Source organism: Electrophorus electricus, chromosome 4 (genome assembly GCF_041902795.1).
Source record: "Electrophorus electricus isolate QZ-2024a chromosome 4, ASM4190279v1, whole genome shotgun sequence".
NCBI lineage: Eukaryota > Metazoa > Chordata > Actinopteri > Gymnotiformes > Gymnotidae > Electrophorus > Electrophorus electricus.
Genome location: NC_137500.1, coordinates 25,668,989 through 25,691,123, shown reverse-complemented (window position 1 = coordinate 25,691,123; position 22,135 = coordinate 25,668,989). Strand labels below are relative to the sequence as shown.

Here is a 22,135-nt window from a genome sequence, read left to right as displayed (position 1 = left end):
TGCATTTATTCAAACAGTTTCCCTGGGGTTACCTAATATGCTGTTGTTTTAAAATGTAAAATATAAGAAAAAACAAACAAAATACTTGGTGCATTTAGTTTAGATTTGTTTTTGTTTGTCTGCTTGAATGCTTTGTTTACAAATCCCTCTTTTCTTGAAATTATAACACTTGCTTTTGAGTAACATAAGCACTATTTATGTTTTATGTGTCCTGTACACCTGAGACCACAGGGAAACCTTTGTTCAGTGGGGGGGGGGTTGAAGGCCATGTTTAATATTATTTTACTAGAATGTAACTTTCCCATTGAGTAAGGCCCTCTGCTTCATCAGATGATTCTCCCTCATTTGTTTTGTCCATAATTTGGATCATATTTACCATTGTCCTCTATTGCATTATGTTGTTCAGGGAGATTTTGTTCTTATTAGATTATGATCAAATATAAGATTAGGGACCTTGTATGTTGTTTTTTCATTGTGCAGGCTAAATTGTAAGCAAGGCCTCCAAAACACTGTTTTTACAGCTCAGATTATGTGGGAATAGATTAATTGAATGCTGAATTGTGTTGTATTTATACTTGAGAAATAAAACTTCCTGCACAAAAACATATTCTACACCAAGATGGAGTGTAAGATAAGGTCATAGCTATAAGTGTGTATGTGTGTGCGTGTGTGTGCATGTGCGTGTGTGTGTGTGAGAGAGAGAGAGAGAGAGAGAGAGAGAGAGAGAGAGTGACAGAGAGAGAGAGAGAGAGGGAGAGAGAGAGAGAGAGAGAGAGAGAGAGAGAGAGAGAGAGAGAGAGAGAGAGAGAGAGAATGAATTCTTATTCTGCAGTTTTATAATCTTGCCTAAATGTTTATTGGATCATATGCCAGGCAAATGAGCAGAAATTACATACTGGCCATATTTACACAACAGGGGGGCGTTGGTATATGATCTTTTCAAAAGAAGGAAATTAATTATATTTCAGACGTTTTGTTGTTACTAACTAAGGGGGTTTCTGGTTCGCCGTTTAAAAAGGTCATTTAAAATCCTTCACTCTAAAGAGCAGGTTTGTTTTTTTTTCATTCCACCTCTGTCCATGGTGCTGAACTAAACTGCTGTATCATACATCCCCATTATCACAAAAGCTTTTGGCAAGTTTAACAGAACTAATGGAATGCAGGCCCATTTTAAATAAGACTTTTTTTTTACAATACCGTACACTTAGTTGGTGCTTTATTATCTGTCAGATATTTGTATTGCTCTTCTGTATAACACATTGAGCTTTGTGTGTGCGCAGGCGTGAATGTGGGTGTGGTCTGTGAGTTTCTTGGCCGTTTTAGTCCGCCCCCTCTAGTGAATAAAATTCTCAATATCTCTGTAGTTCCTCTGAGTGGACAGAGAGTGCCGCTCTTTGTCAGTGTGGTGAGTGTTTCTGGCAGCACCTCCTTCCCCGTTTTCTTGCTATTTATATGCACGAGAAAGAGAGATACAGATACAAGCTGCACGCACAAAGAAAAGGAGGCGACGAATAGCGATAAGAAGGCGAGGAACGGGATTAGGTCGTATTTTCATGGAATTATCATCTCTTCAGCCTTTGAAGTTGCCCTTCTAGTGATCCTCTTTATACTGACTGGAATAAAACACACATTTCTTTTTCTTGTCGCTGAGAAAGATGTCGGGCAGAACAAAGGGACGGCAAGTACTGTTATTTATCTCTCTGTTTTCGCTCACTCCAGTGCACGGACAAGTCAGTTACTCCGTTCCTGAGGAGAGGCCGAAGGGTTCTTTAGTCGGTGATATAGCGCAGGATTTGGGTTTAGATGTAAAAAGACTGAAATCGGGTAAAGCTCGCATTTATACTGCAGACAGCGCTGAATACATCGAGTTGAACAGAGAAAAGGGGCTTCTCCTTATCAAAGAGAAAATGGACCGAGAAGTATTGTGTGGGCAAACGACGCCATGTACTCTACATTTTCAAATTATTTTAGAAAATCCATTAGAGTTCTTTAGCGTGACGATAGAGGTTACCGACATAAATGACAACCCTCCACATTTCAGCAAGGATGAGATGAAATTTGAAATAAGCGAGTCAGCACTCAGTGGGGCAAGATTTGTCCTAGAGAGGGCGGTTGATGAGGACGTCGGTACCAATGGGCTTCAAAGCTATACCTTAAAGCCCACAGATAATTTTGTGCTTAAATTGCATAGTCTATCGGCTGGTAGCAAGAACGTTGAGATGGTTCTTCAAAAACCATTAGACCGCGAGAAACACGATCATATTACGTTATTATTAACCGCTGTGGACGGAGGGGAGCCGAAGATGTCGGGCACGATGCAGATACGGATTAATGTGTTAGATGCCAACGATAACGCACCTGTTTGTTTAGAGCCAGTGTACAAGACCAGCGTTACAGAACACTCTCCAAAAGGAACAACTTTGACTGCGATTAGTGCCGTAGATGCCGATGAAGGCCCAAATGGACTGATAACGTATATTCTATCAAACAACGTAGGCACGGCAAACATCTTCGCAATAAATAACAAAGATGGAGTGTTGAGAGTAAATGGTGACATCGATTTTGAGAAAGTTAAGTCGTACGAGATTGACGTAGTAGCTACAGATCAAGGCGGTCATTTCGATACGTGTAAAGTAATTGTTGACGTAATTGACAAAAATGATAATTGCCCTTCAATTAATGTTATGTCAAAATCTAGTGAAATTTTTGAAAATGCAAAAATAGGGACCGTCACGGCAATAATTAATGTTCAGGACATTGATTCTGGGGAAAATGGAAGAGTACAGTGTACAATAAACGAGAGCGTTCCTTTTACACTTAAATCTACGTCCAGCAATTTTTTTAGTTTGGTAACGGACGCATATTTAGACCGAGAGAGAGATTCTGCGTATAATATCAGCGTGTCGTGCGCCGATGAGGGAGAACCGTCGCTCTCTGCTAGCGTCATTCTCTCCTTACAAATATCAGATGTGAATGACAACGCGCCTGTTTTTGAGCAAACCTCATATGAGGCTTCTGTCATAGAGAACAACACACCTGGTCTCTCCATATTCACAGTCAAAGCCAGAGACGCAGACTGGAATCAGAATGCTCGAGTTTCTTACATACTAGAGGACTCGTTGGTTAATGGGATGCCAATCACTTCTTACGTATCCATTAGTCCTGATACTGGAGTCATCAACGCAATACGTTCTTTTGACTACGAACAGATCAAAGATTTCCGCTTTCGCGTCAAAGCGCAAGATGGAGGCTCCCCTCCTCTCAGTAATAATGTGAGTGTGAAAATAATTATTCAGGACCAGAACGATAACGCACCTCAGGTTCTGTACCCTGTTCAGACCAGCGGTTCTCTAGTAGCTGAAATAGTGCCCCGTTCAGCAGACGTGGGCTATCTTGTCACTAAAGTGGTGGCTGTTGATGTGGACTCCGGACAGAATGCCTGGCTCTCGTATAAACTGCAGAAAGCGACAGACAGGGCGCTGTTTGAAGTGGGCTTACAGAATGGAGAAATAAGAACTGTACGCCAAGTCACCGATAAAGATGCTGTGAAACAGAAGCTCACTGTTGTAGTGGAGGACAACGGACAGCCCTCTCGTTCAGCTACAGTCAATATTAACGTGGCGGTGGCGGACAGCTTCCCTGAAGTGCTCTCGGAGTTCACTGACTTTACGCACGACAAGGAATACAACGACAACCTCACATTTTATCTCGTCTTGGCCTTGGCTGTAGTTTCGTTTCTCTTTATCGTGTCCATCATAACCATTCTGTCAGTTAAATGCTACAGATGGAGACGTGAACGGATGTTTTACAAATCCGGTGCCAACCTCCCAGTTATTCCATATTATCCGCCCCTTTACGCAGACGTAGGAGGAACAGGAACGTTACAACACAATTACAATTATCATGTCTACAAAACAACTGACTCAAGCAAGAGCGACGTGAAGTACTCTAGACCTTGCAGTGAAAGCGTCATTAGTTTGGATATTAGTGGAGCACAGACATTGAGCCACGTGCAAAAAGCGACTAACGATACTGGAGAACAGGTGAGCTTCTGTGCACGGTGAAATATGTTTACTAAACCCAAATAATACCTTTCTGTTATTAATATCGGTGTTGTTCCATGTACGCTTGTCTGTTTTGTCGTCCTTTATTCAAATATGTTTGCATTTATTTATTTACATATATTTATTTTATATTTTATTATATTTTTTATTTACATATCTACAATCCTTCACCTTTTTCGGTTTATGATAAAACGTTATACAGAATGACTCGATGTGTCCTTTTATATGGTAGCCTCGGATTTGTTAAATGTCCAGTTTGTTCAAAAGATGTTCAGTTTCAAACCCCTTAGTCATTTTACTACTTTCAGTTTTGTGTTGTTCTTCGTTTTATTGTGAAAGGTGTTTTCACCATTTCTCATTAGACCATAACGGCTCGAATGTTTTACCATCCAGCATCAGCTTGCCAGTTGTTCCGTAGTACCCGCCCCTTCACGCAGACGTCGGAGACACGCGTCTTTACAACACGTGTACAAATTCCACAGAATCTGAAGCACGCACAACCTTCTAATCAATTCAGCATTAGGCTCGACACCAGTGTAACACAGAGTCTACCGCATGTGGAGATGGGGATTTATGTAGACATGTTATATGTAAATCTTACATTACTCTTTGACATAAATATGACGTATGAAAAATAATATTCCAGTCGTATTTAGTAGCTCCCAGCAGGCAATGTGGAACTGCTTATGTGGAACAGTAATTTCTGTTGAGCCACAGGTACATTTAACTGGTGATAAAACACAAGTTACTAAAGCCTTAGAAAATTACAACTAATTATAACTTGCTTGTGCCTAAACCATAAAAGCATATTAATGCGAGTTATTGGAATATATTTCTTGTTAAATGTGGTGACAACATTTAAAATTGTTTTCATTTTTTTCTCCTTGAAAAATATTCAATAACAAAGTATTATCTAGAATTTACAACTAATTTTAAGTGCAGTGCAGTTTACTAGAACTGAAATTTCGTTGTAATATTTTGTTAGTGCTCTAAGTGCCGCTGTTGATTGGTGTGTGCAGTTTTGAGTGGAATATTTCAGGCACGCCTTCCACTCTGACATCACAAAGACTGCGCAATCTCTTTTCATTTGAGGGTGCGTGTCAGTGCACTTACTGCCATTGTTTACTAGCATGTTCGGATCATATGTGACCTTTTTTGTTCGTTAGAGCTATGAATGATCGTCATACCTTCTGAGTAGGAGTACAGTAGATACAGTATGGTTGTTGTCGGTTCTCTCGAAACCCGGAGAAGAAGCTACTCCGTTCGGATTTCAGCATGGAGAATGCAGCTCCTTGTTCTGTTTGCCTTTCTCATGGCTGTTGCCCACGGACAGATCCGTTATTCTGTTCCCGAAGAGATGCCAAAAGGTTCACTAGTGGGAAATGTCCTTCAGGATATCGGTTTGGACGTTAAAAGGCTGAAATCAGGGCGAGCGCGGATCTTTACGGAGGACAGTCGTGAGTACATCGGCCTGAATGTGGATAAAGGGACTCTGGTAGTGAGGGAGAGGATAGACAGAGAGGAGCTGTGTGCTCAAGTGTCTCCGTGCTCCTTACATTTTCAGATCATTCTAGAAAACCCAATGGAGCTGCATCGGATTGATGTGGAAATATTAGATATAAACGATAATGCTCCACTTTTTGCAAAAAGAGAAATTAATTTTCAGATAAGTGAATTAGCTTTACCTGGAGCTCGTTATTCGCTTGATAGTGCTAAAGATCCGGATGTTGGTCAGAATTCACTACAGATGTACAAGCTTCATCCAACCGATTTATTTATCCTTAAAATGCCTACTCTCTCTGATGATACAAAATTTGTTGAGATGATTTTACAAAAGCCCCTAGACAGAGAACAGCAGGAAGCACACGAGCTGACTTTAACGGCATTTGATGGAGGCAGTCCGCAAAAAACGGGCACCATAAAGATAAACGTTATTGTGCTCGATGCAAATGATAACCCTCCGCTTTTCAGTGACTCTATTTACAGAGTGTCTTTGCCAGAAAATACCTCGAAAGGTTCCGTAGTTTTACGAGTAAGCGCTACGGATGCAGACCAGGGCACAAATGGAGACATAACGTATTCATTTTCTCAGAGCAGTGAAAGCATATCGGACATTTTCGAGATTAATAGTTCTACCGGTACTATTGCGGTAAGCGGTTTCTTAGATTTTGAGAAATCAAAAAAGTATGAGCTATACGTAGAAGCAACCGACAGAGGAGGATTAACGGACACTAGTAAGGTAATTATTGAAATTACTGATGTAAATGATAATGCTCCGGTAATAAGCCTAATTTCGTTTTCAAATCCTATTGCAGAAGACTCGCCTCCGGAGACTATGATAGCCATGCTAAACATTAAAGATTTAGATTCGGGGAGAAACGGACAAATCAAATGCACTGTCGATTCAAATTTACCCTTCAAAATTAAATCCTCTTCCCCTAATATCTATACTTTGGTTACTGAGCAGCTTCTAGATCGCGAGAAAGTGTCTGGATACAATATCACAGTCATAGCCTCTGATGAGGGCTCGCCCGCTTTCTCTGCTAATAAAACCCTGACGCTTAAAGTGTCCGACGTCAATGACAACGCCCCTGTTTTCCAGCGTAAGTCGTACGCTGCATATGTGCTGGAAAATAATTCACCTGGAGTGTCAATATTTGCGGTTACAGCAACTGACAAAGATTCTGGTAACAACGCACGTATTTCATATTTTCTCGAGGATATTACTATCAGTGGAGTTTCTGCCTCAAATTATGTTTCAGTTAATTCGGATAATGGGGAGATTCGTGCTGTTTATTGTTTTGATTATGAGCAAACGAAAGAATTCTATATACGTATCAAAGCTCAGGACGGAGGCAATCCGCCTCTGAGCGGTAATGTGACTGTGAAGATAATTATTAAAGACCAAAATGACAATGGACCGCAGATTCTTTACCCCGTACAAACCGGCGGAGCACTGATGGCTGAAATAGTCCCCCGTTCAGCAGATGTGGGCTATCTTGTCACTAAAGTGGTGGCTGTTGATGTGGACTCCGGACAGAATGCCTGGCTCTCGTATAAACTGCAGAAAGCGACAGACAGGGCGCTGTTTGAAGTGGGCTTACAGAATGGAGAAATAAGAACTGTACGCCAAGTCACCGATAAAGATGCTGTGAAACAGAAGCTCACTGTTGTAGTGGAGGACAACGGACAGCCCTCTCGTTCAGCTACAGTCAATATTAACGTGGCGGTGGCGGACAGCTTCCCTGAAGTGCTCTCGGAGTTCACTGACTTTACGCACGACAAGGAATACAACGACAATTTGACATTCTATCTGGTTCTAGCTTTGGCAGTAGTTTCGTTCCTTTTCCTCATATCAATCATAGCTATTATTTCAGTTAAATGCTACCGATGGAGACGTGAGCGGATGTTTTACAAATCCGGCGTAAATCTTCCAGTTATTCCATATTATCCGCCCCTTTACGCGGATGTGGGAGGAACAGGAACGTTACAACATGTGTATAATTATGAAGTTTGCAGAACCACTGACTCTACGAGTGATCTAAAATGTGCTAGACCCTCCAGTGAGAGCATCCTTCACCTGGATACCGGTGGAACAGAGACGCTCACATACGCGCAAAGGGAAAAAATGATTTATGGTGAATCTGATAATCGGGTGAGTTACGTAGCTAAGAAATTAATGCTTTAGAGTATACAATGTATTTTCAGTTAAAGAGGAAAAAATGAATTTTATTTTTTCAGTGAGAAATTAGATAGCCCTTGGAATGTTATTCTCCCATTATTATTTTAACCCTCACTTTAAGTGTTATTCTTAAAGTCGTCAGACAGATGAATTCTTTCGGCACTGCCGTATCTTCTAAAAGCGTCAGTGTTTTATATATATATATATATATATATATATATATATATATATATATATATATATATATATATATATATATATATATATATATATATATATATATATATATATATATATATATATATATATATAATGTGTGTGTGTGTGTGTGTGTGTGTGTGTATATTATATTATATTATATTATATTATATTATATTATATTATATTATATTATATTATATTATATTATGTGTGTGTGCATGTGTGTTTGTGTGTGTGTGTGTGTTTGTGTGTGTGTGTTTCATATTGTACTGTGGCTTCAGTCCAAGATCGTGGACTGCAGATTTGCTTCTGTTTCTTTCTAGACCAATATTCTCTGGAACTTTTTGTGGCATCAAATCCGCAGCGTCTTGATAAGCGCTCATTGAACAATTTGCTGCAATCTTTCGAGGACTTTCCACAAGTAGGCTTTCACTGGGTTCTTCTTAAGTCCGTGTAGTTCGGTATGTAGGACTCCGAGTGCCGCTGTTGGTCAGCGAGTTGCAGAATTGGAATATCTGAAACACACCCTCCCCCTTTCTTCCCGAAATGTTAGTCAGACATGAACTAAGCACACCGAGGAAAACCGCAATCACTACTTTGAGCTTTGTACCACAAACGCCTCTTTCTTCTTTTGGTTCAGTAATGCTTTGGGAATATTGCGCGTGATCCACACCTGATTGGATTATAGCTGCAGTGTTATTTTCGTTACTGTGCGGAGGGAGATGCCTGAGAGGACAATGGCGCGGCAAGTACTATTGCTGGTTTGGCTCTTTTCTCTCAGTTCAGGGCGCGGGCAGGTCAGTTACTCCATTCCCGAGGAAATGCCGAAAGGTTCTTTAGTCGGTAATATAGCGCAGGATTTGGGTTTAGATTTAAAGAGACTAAAATCGGGTAAAGCTCGTATTTATACTGGACACAGCGCTCAGTACGTCGAGCTGGACAGAGAAAGAGGGCTGCTCCTTATTAAAGAGAGGATAGACCGAGAAGCCCTATGCGGACAGACAACGCCTTGCGCTTTACAGTTTCAGATTGTTTTGGAAAATCCCATGGAATTTTACAGTGTCATAGTAGAGATTGCGGATGTGAACGACAATTCTCCTTCATTCAAAAGGCTTGAAATGAAATTTAGAATTAGTGAGTCAGCTGTATCCGGAGCGAAATTTGTCTTAGACAGAGCAGTGGACTTAGACGTCGGTATTAATGGTCTTCAAAGTTATTCGCTAAATCCCACAGATAATTTTACATTGAAACTTCAAAATCAGCCAGATGGTAATAAGATTGTAGAAATGATCCTTCAAAAACCTCTTGATCGTGAAAAACAAGAACAGTTATCTTTGATTTTGACAGCTGTTGACGGAGGCGACCCGCAGTTATCTGGCACTACACAGATTATCATTACTATATTAGATGTCAACGATAATGCGCCTGTTTTTACCCAAGAAGTGTATAAGGCAACTATTACAGAGAATTCTCCAAAAGGCACGATTGTAACAACCGTGAGTGCTTCTGATGCAGACAGTGGTTCTAACAGTAAAGTAACGTACTCAATTACAAATACACTCGATACTATTCATGAATTGTTTGAAATTAATGAGACAAATGGAGAGGTTAAAATGACTGGAAATCTCGACTATGAAAAGGCCGGTCAGTATCAGATTCACGTGCAGGCATCCGATGATGGTGGTTTAACTGACTCGTGTAAAATTGCTGTTGATATAATTGATATAAATGATAACGCGCCAGCCATTCATATTATGTCTAAACTTAATATCGTATCTGAAAATTCACGAATGGAAACGGTTGTTACAATGATAAACGTTCAAGATCCAGATTCCGGCGAAAACGGTGAAGTACATTGTTCACTGAATACAAATATACCATTCACGCTGAAATCGACGACGAATAATTTCTTCAGTTTAGTCACAGATAGTGACTTAGACCGGGAGAGAGATTCTGCGTATAATATCAGTGTGACGTGCGCCGATGAGGGAGAACCGTCGCTATCAAGCAGCGTCACTCTCTCCTTACAAATATCAGATGTGAATGACAACGCGCCTGTCTTTGAGAGGAGCTCGTATGAGGCTTCTGTTTTAGAAAATAATACACCAGGCGTTTCCATATTCACAATAAAAGCCGTGGACGCAGACTGGAATCAAAATGCACGTGTTTCGTATATACTGGAGGACTCGTCTGTTAACGGAGTGCCCGTGTCGTCTTACGTGTCCGTTAGTGCAGATAGTGGCGTCATCCATGCAGTACATTCTTTAGACTACGAGCAGATCAAAGATTTCCAGTTCCGAGTAATAGCTCGAGATGGAGGCTCCCCTCCTCTCAGTAATAATGTGAGTGTGAAAATAATTATTCAGGATCAGAATGACAACGCACCTCAGGTTCTGTATCCTGTACAAACCGGTGGCTCTTTGGTGGCTGAAATAGTCCCCCGTTCAGCAGATGTGGGCTATCTTGTCACTAAAGTGGTGGCTGTTGATGTGGACTCCGGACAGAATGCCTGGCTCTCGTATAAACTGCAGAAAGCGACAGACAGGATGCTGTTTGAAGTGGGCTTACAGAATGGAGAAATAAGAACTGTACGCCAAGTCACCGATAAAGATGCTGTGAAACAGAAGCTCACTGTTGTAGTGGAGGACAACGGACAGCCCTCTCGTTCAGCTACAGTCAATATTAACGTGGCGGTGGCGGACAGCTTCCCTGAAATGCTCTCGGAATTCACTGACTTTACGCACGACAAGGAATTCAACGACATCCTCACATTTTATCTCGTCTTGGCCTTGGCTGTAGTTTCTTTTCTTTTTATCGTGTCCATCATAGCCATTCTGTCAGTTAAATGCTACAGATGGAGACGAGAGCGGATGTTTTATAAATCCGGCGCAAACCTCCCAGTTATTCCATATTATCCGCCCCTTTACGCAGACGTAGGGGGGTCAGAGACTTTACAACACATGTACAATCATGAGGTCTACAAAACGACTGACTCGAGGAAGAGCGATTTGAAGTATGTCATACCTTTCAGTCAGAACGTTGTTAATTTGGACTCGTGTGGAACGCTGACGCATGTGCAGAGGGAGAAATTGACAAATGACGATGTTGATGAACAGGTGAGATTTTTTGTTTGTTTTGTTTGGTGTTTTCTTTAAATTGTATTGTAATTCTTAGTATTTTGTAAGCATGTGTATGAAATGTTATAAGCAATCACGTAATGGATAAACTGTGCGTCAGTAGCAACATTATCTTTTTTTATTACTGGTCATATTGCCATGTAACCCTACGTTTACACCCTCGTACTGTCTCTGTAAGTGCAACAGATGCGCTATTTTTGTTAGCATAGTCATCCAGGGAGAATTTAAAGGGAACGCATGAAAAAACCAACAATTTTGTAGTGCTTTTTCACGTACATTGCACAAGCCTCTTTTAAAGGATCAGGCACTAAAACCGAATGCTGTGTTGCTTGATCTTTGTGGTATTTTGAGCATTATTAGCATGTCATACACATTTTATTAGGACCTCAGGAAACTGTGTTAACTTGTGAAAAGTAGATATCCACGGTCCACTTAATTGTGTTGAGATACTGACCCGCAATGTGCTGTCCATGGTGCTGAAATGCAGACTGCCAGTCTCCCTTTCTCTATATAATGCAATTAGCCTGTTAATAACAGAGGATAGGTGTATTAACACAAGTGAAGTTACACGGTGTGCTAACATTCCTCATTCTATTTTTATGTTTCTCTGTGTTCACATAGATGCATACCTGTTTACCTTAAGTCAGGACACTTTACATATTCGTGTAGATTTTCAGTCAGTACTCAAAGTGCGGCTGTCTGTCGGTGTTTTAGAGTTTGAAAGCCAGAGATCAAGAGAAAAAATATGGTAAAAAAAAAAAAAAAAAAAAAAAAAAAAACAGGCTCAGAACCTCAGCAAAATAAAAATATATAGATAAATATTTCATCTGCTCTCAAAGGCGTTGCCTTGGTATGTGTTTCTTTTGTTATAATTACTGTGCTTAACAGTAGGAACCTAATATTTTGAAAATAAAATCACTTTTTCAGTTATCCTTTTCAATCCAGAAAAATTGACCATTGTTTAACCTTCATACCTGAAAGGTTTTAACGACACTAGAAGATGTTGCGTATTTGGTCGGAAACATTAGACCGTCAGGAATTAGGCCCCGCACAACTTTTAGTATTCTAATTTAGTAAATATAACTTTAGTCGTGAGTGACGTAAATAGTACAATGGAGACATGAGTTTATGTTGTTCGAATCCGGTGCTAATGTCAAATCCGCAGTTTTTACAAACGTTCAGTCACTTTACTCGGACATTATTGGTACATGATTTATACATCACTTACACAATTAGAACATTTGTAGAATGATTGACTCCAGACAGAGCTGTGCAAAATAGATTAGGCTTGCAGTGAAAAACATCGTTAATCTAAGTACAAGTGCATGCACAAAGAGAAAATCTCACCTTGTGAGCATGAGGAAAAGGCGAGACTTCGGTTCATTTAAGTTTCTCGCACAAACTCATTTTTGCTTACAATAACTTTATTAGGGCATCTATGTTTTTCTTCTGTTCTAGAAACAAACGAACTTCGTTATTTTTAAAATGTAATTTTACTGAATTTAAAGGTTATATGAAATGCACAGAGTTGTTGAGCTCCTTCAAACCTTTACCATATTTCCGCTGTAATATTATTTTTAATGCTCTATGTGACGCTGTTGGTTAGTGTGTAAAAACTTAAAACGTTCTCGCGTTGATCCTCCCAACTTGTGACATCATACATACTGCGCAAGCTCTCATTTAGAAAAAAAAACCGCACACGCGAACACATTTGTTGTTCGTATCTTTGACATTTTCTATCATTTCACTCCGTTAAAACAACATTTGCGTAATATTTTGGGTCCTTTGGAACGCGGTTCTTATGTCATGAGTGCGCTTTGTTCTTTGCTCGTCGGACGACGAAACAACTCCACTCCACCTTCAACATGGTTGATGTACATTCTGCTGTTTCCATTTGTGATGACCGTAGTACACGGGCAAATCCGATATTCTATTCCGGAGGAGATGACGAAGGGTTCATTAGTTGGAAATATCCTTCAGGATCTCGGTTTGGACGTTAAAAGACTGAAATCAGGGCGAGCGCGGATCTTTACGGAGGACAGTCGTGAGTACATCGGCCTGAATGTGGATAAAGGGACTCTGGTAGTGAGGGAGAGGATAGACAGAGAGGAGCTGTGTGCTCAAGTGTCTCTGTGCTCCTTACGTTTTCAGATCATTCTAGAAAACCCAATGGAGCTGCATCGAATTGATGTGGAAATATTAGATATTAATGATCATGCTCCTGTTTTTGCTAGGGATGAAATTAATTTCCAAATTAGTGAGTTAGCGGTCCCTGGTGCGAAATTTTCTTTAGACAGCGCACACGATCCAGATGTAGGATTGAATGCACTTCAGAGGTACACACTTGATCCAACCAACCATTTTTCTCTCAAAGAAATATCTCGTAGCGATGGGACAAAATACGTAGAAATGGTTTTACAGACACCTTTGGACAGAGAAAAACAAGAAGAGCATAAATTAAAATTAATGGCGTTTGACGGCGGTAGTCCTCAAAGATTGGGGTCGGTCAAAATTAATATCGTGGTTATTGATGTTAATGACAATACCCCCGTGTTTAGCCAGCCTCTTTATAAAGTTACTATACCAGAAAATGCACTGAAAGGCATAGGACTAGTAACAATAAGCGCTACCGATTTGGACAAAGGATCTAATGGAGAGGTGACATATTCGTTTTCACAGAGCTCCGGAAAAGCTATGGAATCATTCACCATTGATCCAGATACCGGAAATATTAGAATAAACGGTCTGTTAGATTTTGAAAAGTCCAAACAATATGAACTGAACGTCGAGGCTAGGGATAAAGGAGGACTGACTGATACTAGCAAGGTTCTCGTTGAAATTATCGATGTTAATGACAATGCCCCCGTTATCAGTGTCATCTCATTTTCGAGTCCTATCCCTGAGGATTCCGCCACGGATACTGTTATAGCCATGCTGAATATTAAAGATATAGACTCCGGCAAAAACGGGCAGATTAAATGTACAGTGAATTCAGATTTGCCATTTCGCGTCAAATCGACGTCCTCTAATTTCTATAGTTTGGTTACAGACCAGTTTTTAGATCGTGAGATGTTTTCGGAATATAATATAACAATTAGCGCTACAGATGAAGGTTCTCCCTCCTTATCTACTAACAAAACACTGACTGTGAAAATATCAGACGTCAATGACAACGCCCCTGTGTTCTCACAACAGTCAAACATTGCTTATGTGATGGAAAATAATTCCCCTGGATTATCGATATTTGCAGTGACAGCATATGATAACGACTCTGGTAATAATGCTCGGATTACATATTTCGTTGAAGATGTCCTTGTTAACGGAATCTCTGCATCGTCTTATATTTCCGTTAACACCGAAAGCGGGGAGATTATTGCTGTTCGTTCTTTTGATTATGAGCAAACAAAGGAATTCAGCGTCAGCATCAAAGGACAGGACGGAGGCAATCCGCCTCTGAGTAGCAATGTGAGTGTAAAAATAATTATTCAGGACCAGAATGACAACGCTCCGCAGGTTCTGTATCCAATACAATCTGGGGTCTCGCTGGTTACTGAAATAGTGCCCCGTTCAGCAGATGTGGGCTATCTTGTCACTAAAGTGGTGGCTGTTGATGTGGACTCCGGACAGAATGCCTGGCTCTCGTATAAACTGCAGAAAGCGACAGACAGGGCGCTGTTTGAAGTGGGCTTACAGAATGGAGAAATAAGAACTGTACGCCAAGTCACCGATAAAGATGCTGTGAAACAGAAGCTCACTGTTGTAGTGGAGGACAACGGACAGCCCTCTCGTTCAGCTACAGTAAATATTAACGTGGCGGTGGCGGACAGCTTCCCTGAAGTGCTCTCGGAGTTCACTGACTTTACGCACGACAAGGAATACAACGACAACCTCACATTTTATCTCGTCTTGGCGTTGGCTGTAGTTTCGTTTCTTTTTATCGTGTCCATCATAGCCATACTGTCAGTTAAGTGTTACAGATGGAGACATGAGCGGATGTTTTACAAATCTGGAGCCAACCTCCCAGTTATTCCATATTATCCACCCCTTTACGCGGATGTGGGAGGAACAGGAACGTTACAACATATGTACAATTATGAGGTTTGTAGAACGGCCGATTCCAGAAAGAGCGATCTGAATTTTAGATCTGGTGATGAGAGCACCATACGCCTGGATATCAGTGGAACCAAGACGCTGACTCGTGTGGAGCGGGAGAATCCTATCAGTGATTCTAATGATCAGGTGAGGTCAAATGATTAAACGGTTTGGTATTTATTTACATTTGTTTAAAGCAATTATAAACTAAACTTTTTCAGTAACTTTTCTCTTTTTAATCGTTGGTTGTTCATTTGTTTCTTGGGTGTTCATGACATTATTTTTGGATTCACATGTATTCATATATATATATATATATATATATATAATATATATATTAATATATATATATATATATATATATATATATATATATATATATATATATATATATATATATATATATATATATATATATATGCACATGCAAAGTGCACATGCAGAGTGAGACAGTCTGTTGGTTTTGTTTCATTCCGCTACAATCGTCTGGATTTTACTGCGATATTGGATTATCACTGCAACGTTGCTTCAGTGCTCTAAGTGCCGCTATTGGTCAGTGTACGCGGTGCTGTCGATAGATCCTCCCCTACATTGTGACATCATAGCATCATAAAGACTAGAATTTCTCCCCGTTGAAAGCGGGCGTTAAACTGTGCCTCCATCTTTAGGTTCTGTTTATGAGAATTTTTGGACGATATTTATAATTTCATGTTCATTTTACTTCATGCACGTATGTCACATCTTGTTGATTGGATTGTACTTTAAAAGATGGGTACTTTTTGTTTTTCTGACGCTCGGAGGAGCTTTTTTTCCACCTGGAAGATTGCGTTTCCTCTACTGGATTTTCTTACTGTATTAGCCTTTGTCGTGGTGGTTACGCAAGGACAAGTTCGTTATTCAATTCCCGAGGAAATGACGAAGGGCTCGTTAGTGGGAAATATTATTCAAGATCTCGGTTTGGACGTTAAAAGACTGAAATCAGGGCGAGCGCGGATCTTTACGGAGGACAGTCGTGAGTACATCGGCCTGAATGTGGATAAAGGGACTCTGGTAGTGAGGGAGAGGATAGACAGAGAGGAGCTGTGTGCTCAAGTGTCTCCGTGCTCCTTACATTTTCAGATCATTCTAGAAAACCCAATGGAGCTGCATCGGATTGATGTGGAAATATTAGATATTAATGATCATGCCCCGACTTTTTCAAGAAAGGAAATCAATATAGACATAAGTGAGTCATCTGTCCCAGGTGCTCGGTTTTCTTTAGATAGCGCGCATGACCCTGACTCAGGGCTGAACGCGCTCCAGAGATACACTCTTAATCCCACCGATAAGTTTTCATTAAAAGAATTGACTAGTAACAATGGAATGAAACGGGTCGAAATGATTTTAAAAACGCCTCTTGACAGAGAGGAGCAGGAGGAACATAAAATGATTTTATCCGCGTTTGACGGCGGCGGCCCGCATAAATCCGGAACCGTTACAATCTGTGTAAGAGTTATGGACGCGAATGATAATGCTCCTCTATTCAGTCAGTCTATTTACCGGGCTGCTTTGGCAGAGAACACGCCGAAGGGCACTGTTGTTTTGGCAGTAAGTGCATCCGATAGAGACAAAGGAACCAATGGGGAGTTAAGATACTCATTTTCCCAAAGCTCTGGAAAAGCGTTAGATTCGTTCAGTATCGATACTCACGCCGGTTACATTACTGTTAACGGTGATCTAGATTTTGAGAAGACAAAGCATATTCAGCTAAACGTTGAAGCCACAGATAAGGGTGGTTTAAAAGATTCAAGTCAAGTCGCTATTGACCTTGTAGACGTTAACGACAATGCCCCTGTTATAAGTTTAATTTCTTTCTCCAGTCCAATTGCTGAAGACTCCGTACCCGGGACTGTGATTGCGATGTTGAATGTAAAGGACTTCGACTCGCAGAAGAATGGACAGGTGAAATGTTCCATTGATGCAAATTTACCCTTCAAAATAATATCATCAACGCCAAATTTTTACAGACTCATAACGGATCGGATTTTAGACAGAGAAAAGATACAGGAATATAATATAACTGTTTTAGCTTTTGATGAGGGGTCGCCGTCTTTGTCTGCAAATAAAACAATGAGGCTGAAAATATCTGATGTCAATGACAACGCCCCTCTTTTCCAGCATCAGTCATACACAGCTAACGTGATGGAAAACAATTCACCGGGACTGTCTGTGTTTGCAGTTACTGCAGCTGACAAAGATACTGGAAACAATGCGCGTATTTCATATTTTCTTGAGGATGTTTTCGTTAATGGGGTTTCTGCCTCATCTTATGTTTCAGTTAATGCAGAGAACGGGGAGATTCTTGCTGTTCGTTCTTTTGATTTTGAACAAACAAAGGAGCTCGACATTCGCGTAAAAGCGCAGGACGGTGGTAATCCCTGTCTCAGTAGTAATGTGAGTGTGAAAATAATTATTCAGGATCAAAATGATAACGCACCTCAGGTTCTGTATCCAGTACAGACCTCTGGCTCTCTGGTGGCTGAAATAGTGCCCCGTTCAGCAGATGTGGGCTATCTTGTCACTAAAGTGGTGGCTGTTGATGTGGACTCCGGACAGAATGCCTGGCTCTCGTATAAACTGCAGAAAGCGACAGACAGGGCGCTGTTTGAAGTGGGCTTACAGAATGGAGAAATAAGAACTGTACGCCAAGTCACCGATAAAGATGCTGTGAAACAGAAGCTCACTGTTGTAGTGAAGGACAACGGACAGCCCTCTCGTTCAGCTACAGTCAATATTAACGTGGCGGTGGCGGACAGCTTCCCTGAAGTGCTCTCGGAGTTCACCGACTTTACGCACGACAAGGAATACCACGAAAATTTGACATTCTATCTGGTTCTAGCTTTGGCAGTGGTTTCGTTCCTTTTCCTGATATCAATCGTAGCTATTATTTCAGTTAAATGTTACAGATGGAGACGTGAGCGGATGTTTTACAAATCCGGCGCCAATCTGCCAGTTATTCCATATTATCCGCCCCTTTACGCAGACGTAGGAGGAACAGGAACGTTACAACATGTGTATAATTATGACGTTTGCAGAACAACTGATTCCAGAAAGAGTGATCCGAAATTTAGATCTTGCGGTGAGAGCAGCATATGTTTGGACACCAGTGGAACCATGCGGCTGAATCGTGACCTTACATGTGATTCTAATGATCAGGTGAGATAATTACATCATGCTTCATCTTTTATATTGACTTTAAAGTTTCCTTTTCTATATAGATACGTTTAATTTTAATAACCATATTCAAAGTGAGACTGATCTTGTAAAAATCCCGCCTAAAATGGACTCGTTAATATAAGACAGTTACATTTTATTTGGATTATTTTTTTCACTGCAATATTATTTTAGCTCTCTGAGAGCCGCTGTTGGTCAGCATACGTAATTCTCGTATGAAGAGCCTCCCTAACATTATGACATCATAAAGACGGCAGAATTGTGTGGCTTGGCTTTCAAATGTGCCTTCACCTTTGGAGGTTGTGTACAGACAATTTCGGATACCGTTTCCAATTTCACATTCATTTAAATTTATGACATTTTCTCGATTGGATTTTATCGATGAAAATATGGCTACCCTTTGTTCCGTCGAGGTGCGCAGCAGCCGCTATACCGCCTGGATTGCGTTTCGTCTGCTGGATCTTTTCATTCTATTAGCCTTTATCATGGTCTTTACGCACGGGCAAGTCCGTTATTCAATTCCCGAGGAAATGAAGAAGGGCTCGCTAGTGGGAAATATTATTCAGGATCTCGGTTTGGACGTTAAAAGGCTGAAATCAGGGCGAGCGCGGATCTTTACGGAGGACAGTCGTGAGTACATCGGCCTGAATGTGGATAAAGGGACTCTGGTAGTGAGGGAGAGGATAGACAGAGAGGAGCTGTGTGCTCACGTGTCTCCGTGCTCCTTACATTTTCAGATCATTCTAGAAAACCCAATGGAATTGCATAGAATTGATGTAGAAATAATAGATATTAATGATCATGCCCCGAGTTTTGCGAGAGGAGAAATCCATTTTCAAATAAGTGAATCAGCTCTGCCTGGTGCAAAATTTTCTTTAGATAGCGCACAAGATCCGGATGTAGGAATTAACACTCTTCAGAGATATACACTTAGTCCAGCAGATATGTTTTCTTTGAAAGAGATCACTAGTAATGATAGTTTGAAATACGTAGAGATGCTGTTACAAACACCTCTAGATAGAGAGAATCAAGAAGAGTATAAATTACTTCTGACTGCATTTGATGGCGGTAACCCGCAAAAATCTGGCACGGTTAAGATAACCGTTACAGTTATGGATGCAAACGATAATGCCCCTGTGTTTAGTCTGCCCATATATCGAGTTTCTCTGGCGGAGAATTCACCTGAGGGTACGCTTGTCGTTACAGTAACCGCCAGCGATAAAGACAAAGGAACGAACGCTAAAGTGACGTATTCATTTTCGCAAAGCACAGGAAAAAACCTCAATTTCTTTAATATTGACTCCGAGACCGGTGATATCACTGTTAACGGTGATATGGACTTCGAAAAGTTAAAACATTTTCAAATAAACGTTGAAGCAACAGACAATGGCGGGCTGACAGACTCTTGTAAAGTGGTGATTGAACTTGTTGACGTTAATGACAATGCGCCTGTCATAAACCTAATCTCATTTTCTAATGCAGTTCCTGAAGACTCCACTCCAGGGACAGTGGTAGCAATGATGAATGTTAAAGATTTAGATTCTGGGAAAAACGGACAAGTGAAGTGTTTAGTAACTCAAGACACACCTTTTAAAATTAAAACGACGTCGACGAATTTCTACAGCTTGGTCAGTGAACAGCTTTTAGATCGTGAGAAAGTATCAGAATATAATATAACAATAAGAGCTGCCGATGAGGGTGTTCCCTCTTTATCTACAAATAAAACGTTGACGATTAAAATATCTGATGTTAATGACAACGCGCCTTTTTTTCGGAGCAATTCATATGTCGCATATGTGATGGAAAACAATTTACCCGGAGTGTCTATATTTGAAGTTGCAGCAAATGACAGAGATGTCGGAAATAACGCGCGCATTTCCTATTTTCTTGAAGATGAGTTTGTGAACGGCGTTTCTGCCTCTTCTTATGTTACAGTTAATGCAGAGAGCGGAGAGATTATTGCTGTTCGTTCCTTTGATTACGAGCAAACAAAAGAGTTTAACATTCGCGTAAAAGCGCAGGACGGCGGTAATCCGCCTCTCAGTAATAATGTGAGCGTGAAAATAATTATTCAGGATCAGAATGACAACGCACCTCAGGTTCTGTATCCTGTACAAACCGGTGGCTCTCTGGTGGCTGAAATAGTCCCCCGTTCAGCAGATGTGGGTTATCTTGTCACTAAAGTGGTGGCTGTTGATGTGGACTCCGGACAGAATGCCTGGCTCTCGTATAAACTGCAGAAAGCGACAGACAGGGCGCTGTTTGAAGTGGGCTTACAGAATGGAGAAATAAGAACTGTACGCCAAGTCACCGATAAAGATGCTGTGAAACAGAAGCTCACTGTTGTAGTGGAGGACAACGGACAGCCCTCTCGTTCAGCTACAGTCAATATTAACGTGGCGGTGGCGGACAGCTTCCCTGAAGTGCTCTCGGAGTTCACTGACTTTACGCACGACAAGGAATACAACGACAACCTCACATTTTATCTCGTCTTGGCGTTGGCTGTAGTTTCGTTTCTCTTTATCGTGTCCATCATAACCATTCTGTCAGTTAAATGCTACAGATGGAGACGTGAGCGGATGTTTTACAAATCCGGTGCCAACCTCCCAGTTATTCCATATTATCCGCCCCTTTACGCAGACGTAGGGGGCACAGGGACCTTACAGCACATGTATAATTATGAGGTTTGCAGAACCACTGACTCCAGAAAGAGCGACCTGAAGTACGTCAGACCCTGCAGTCAGAGTGTCACTAGTCTGGATAGCAGTGGGAAGCAAACACTCACGCATGCTCAGATAAAGAAAACTAGTGACGATTTTGACCAGGTAAGATCTGCTAATAAAAACTGTTGTACTGATGTTGATGTTTCAGATCGTCTGTATAATGTTCTTTCTGGTAGTTTATTATTTTTGTGTTTTGCTTGCAGCACTATTTAGTGTTAATCATTTGCTTCTTATATTTAGCAGTTAACTTATTAAACTCATACACCTTTCTTTAATGATTTATGTAAAAACCATTTTTGATGGTGGTTATCTTTTTGTCTTATTTTCATTAAATCATCAATAACCTGATCATACTGTTGTCATGACATTCATGACTTTCAGGTGCTAATATTCCCAAAACTATTATAAGTAACCATGAATATTAAGCATACAGGCAACTGATCATCCAAATTCCACCTGCACCCTACATTAAAAAAAATCTTTCAAACATTTTTGCTTTACTTTACCATAACAGGCAAAATCACAGAACCATTTTAATTGTACTGAAGGTGCAAGTGAACAGACATACTCTGCCCAGATATATTACACACTTAAAGCTAATGACTCATTCATAAAGCTAATGATTCATTCATAAAGCTAATGACAGACTAATTGACTCACATACTATAAAGAACATTTATGAAAACTCTGACAATATAATGAGGATTTCAAGTGCACTCTATCTACACCTGCACTACACAGTCTACACCTGCAATACACAGTCTACACCTACACTACACATTGTCTTCAGATGAATCTGATGTCTGCTAGTAAAGAGACACCTTTGTTACCCTTATTTCTTTCCTAAAAGCACGCTTTCAAACTTGTTAAAATGCAAAATTTGTTGAATTCCAGTCCTTGTTATAATTCAAGTCCTTGTTATAATTTAATAATTACAATTTTCCTTCTCTCATCATGAGCCCACAACAAAGCTACTCAACTGTAACGTCCTTCAGATTTCAAGGTTGCATATGTGAATATAAA

General features: G+C 40.5%; 1 protein-coding gene across 15 annotated transcripts in view; it reads left to right on the top strand.

Annotated features, from left to right (window-relative positions):
• Positions 1–22,135, top strand: part of LOC113577132 (protocadherin gamma-A11-like) — a 119,671-nt gene that overhangs the window by 66,052 nt on the left and 31,484 nt on the right. The window contains exon 1 of one of the 15 annotated variants that reach the window (XM_035521433.2): positions 1,298–4,043. The exons of 9 other annotated variants lie outside the window; for them this stretch is intronic. In XM_035521433.2, coding sequence (XP_035377326.1) covers positions 1,656–4,043 — 2,388 coding nt within the window. In that variant the 5' untranslated portion in view covers positions 1,298–1,655. Of the gene's footprint in view, positions 1–1,297; positions 4,044–5,178; positions 7,720–8,231; positions 11,064–12,450; positions 15,324–15,818; positions 18,372–18,647; positions 21,215–22,135 lie in introns of those variants that run through there. 5 more of the 15 variants (XM_035521384.2, XM_035521428.2, XM_081712934.1 and 2 more) reach the window with 5 other exon arrangements.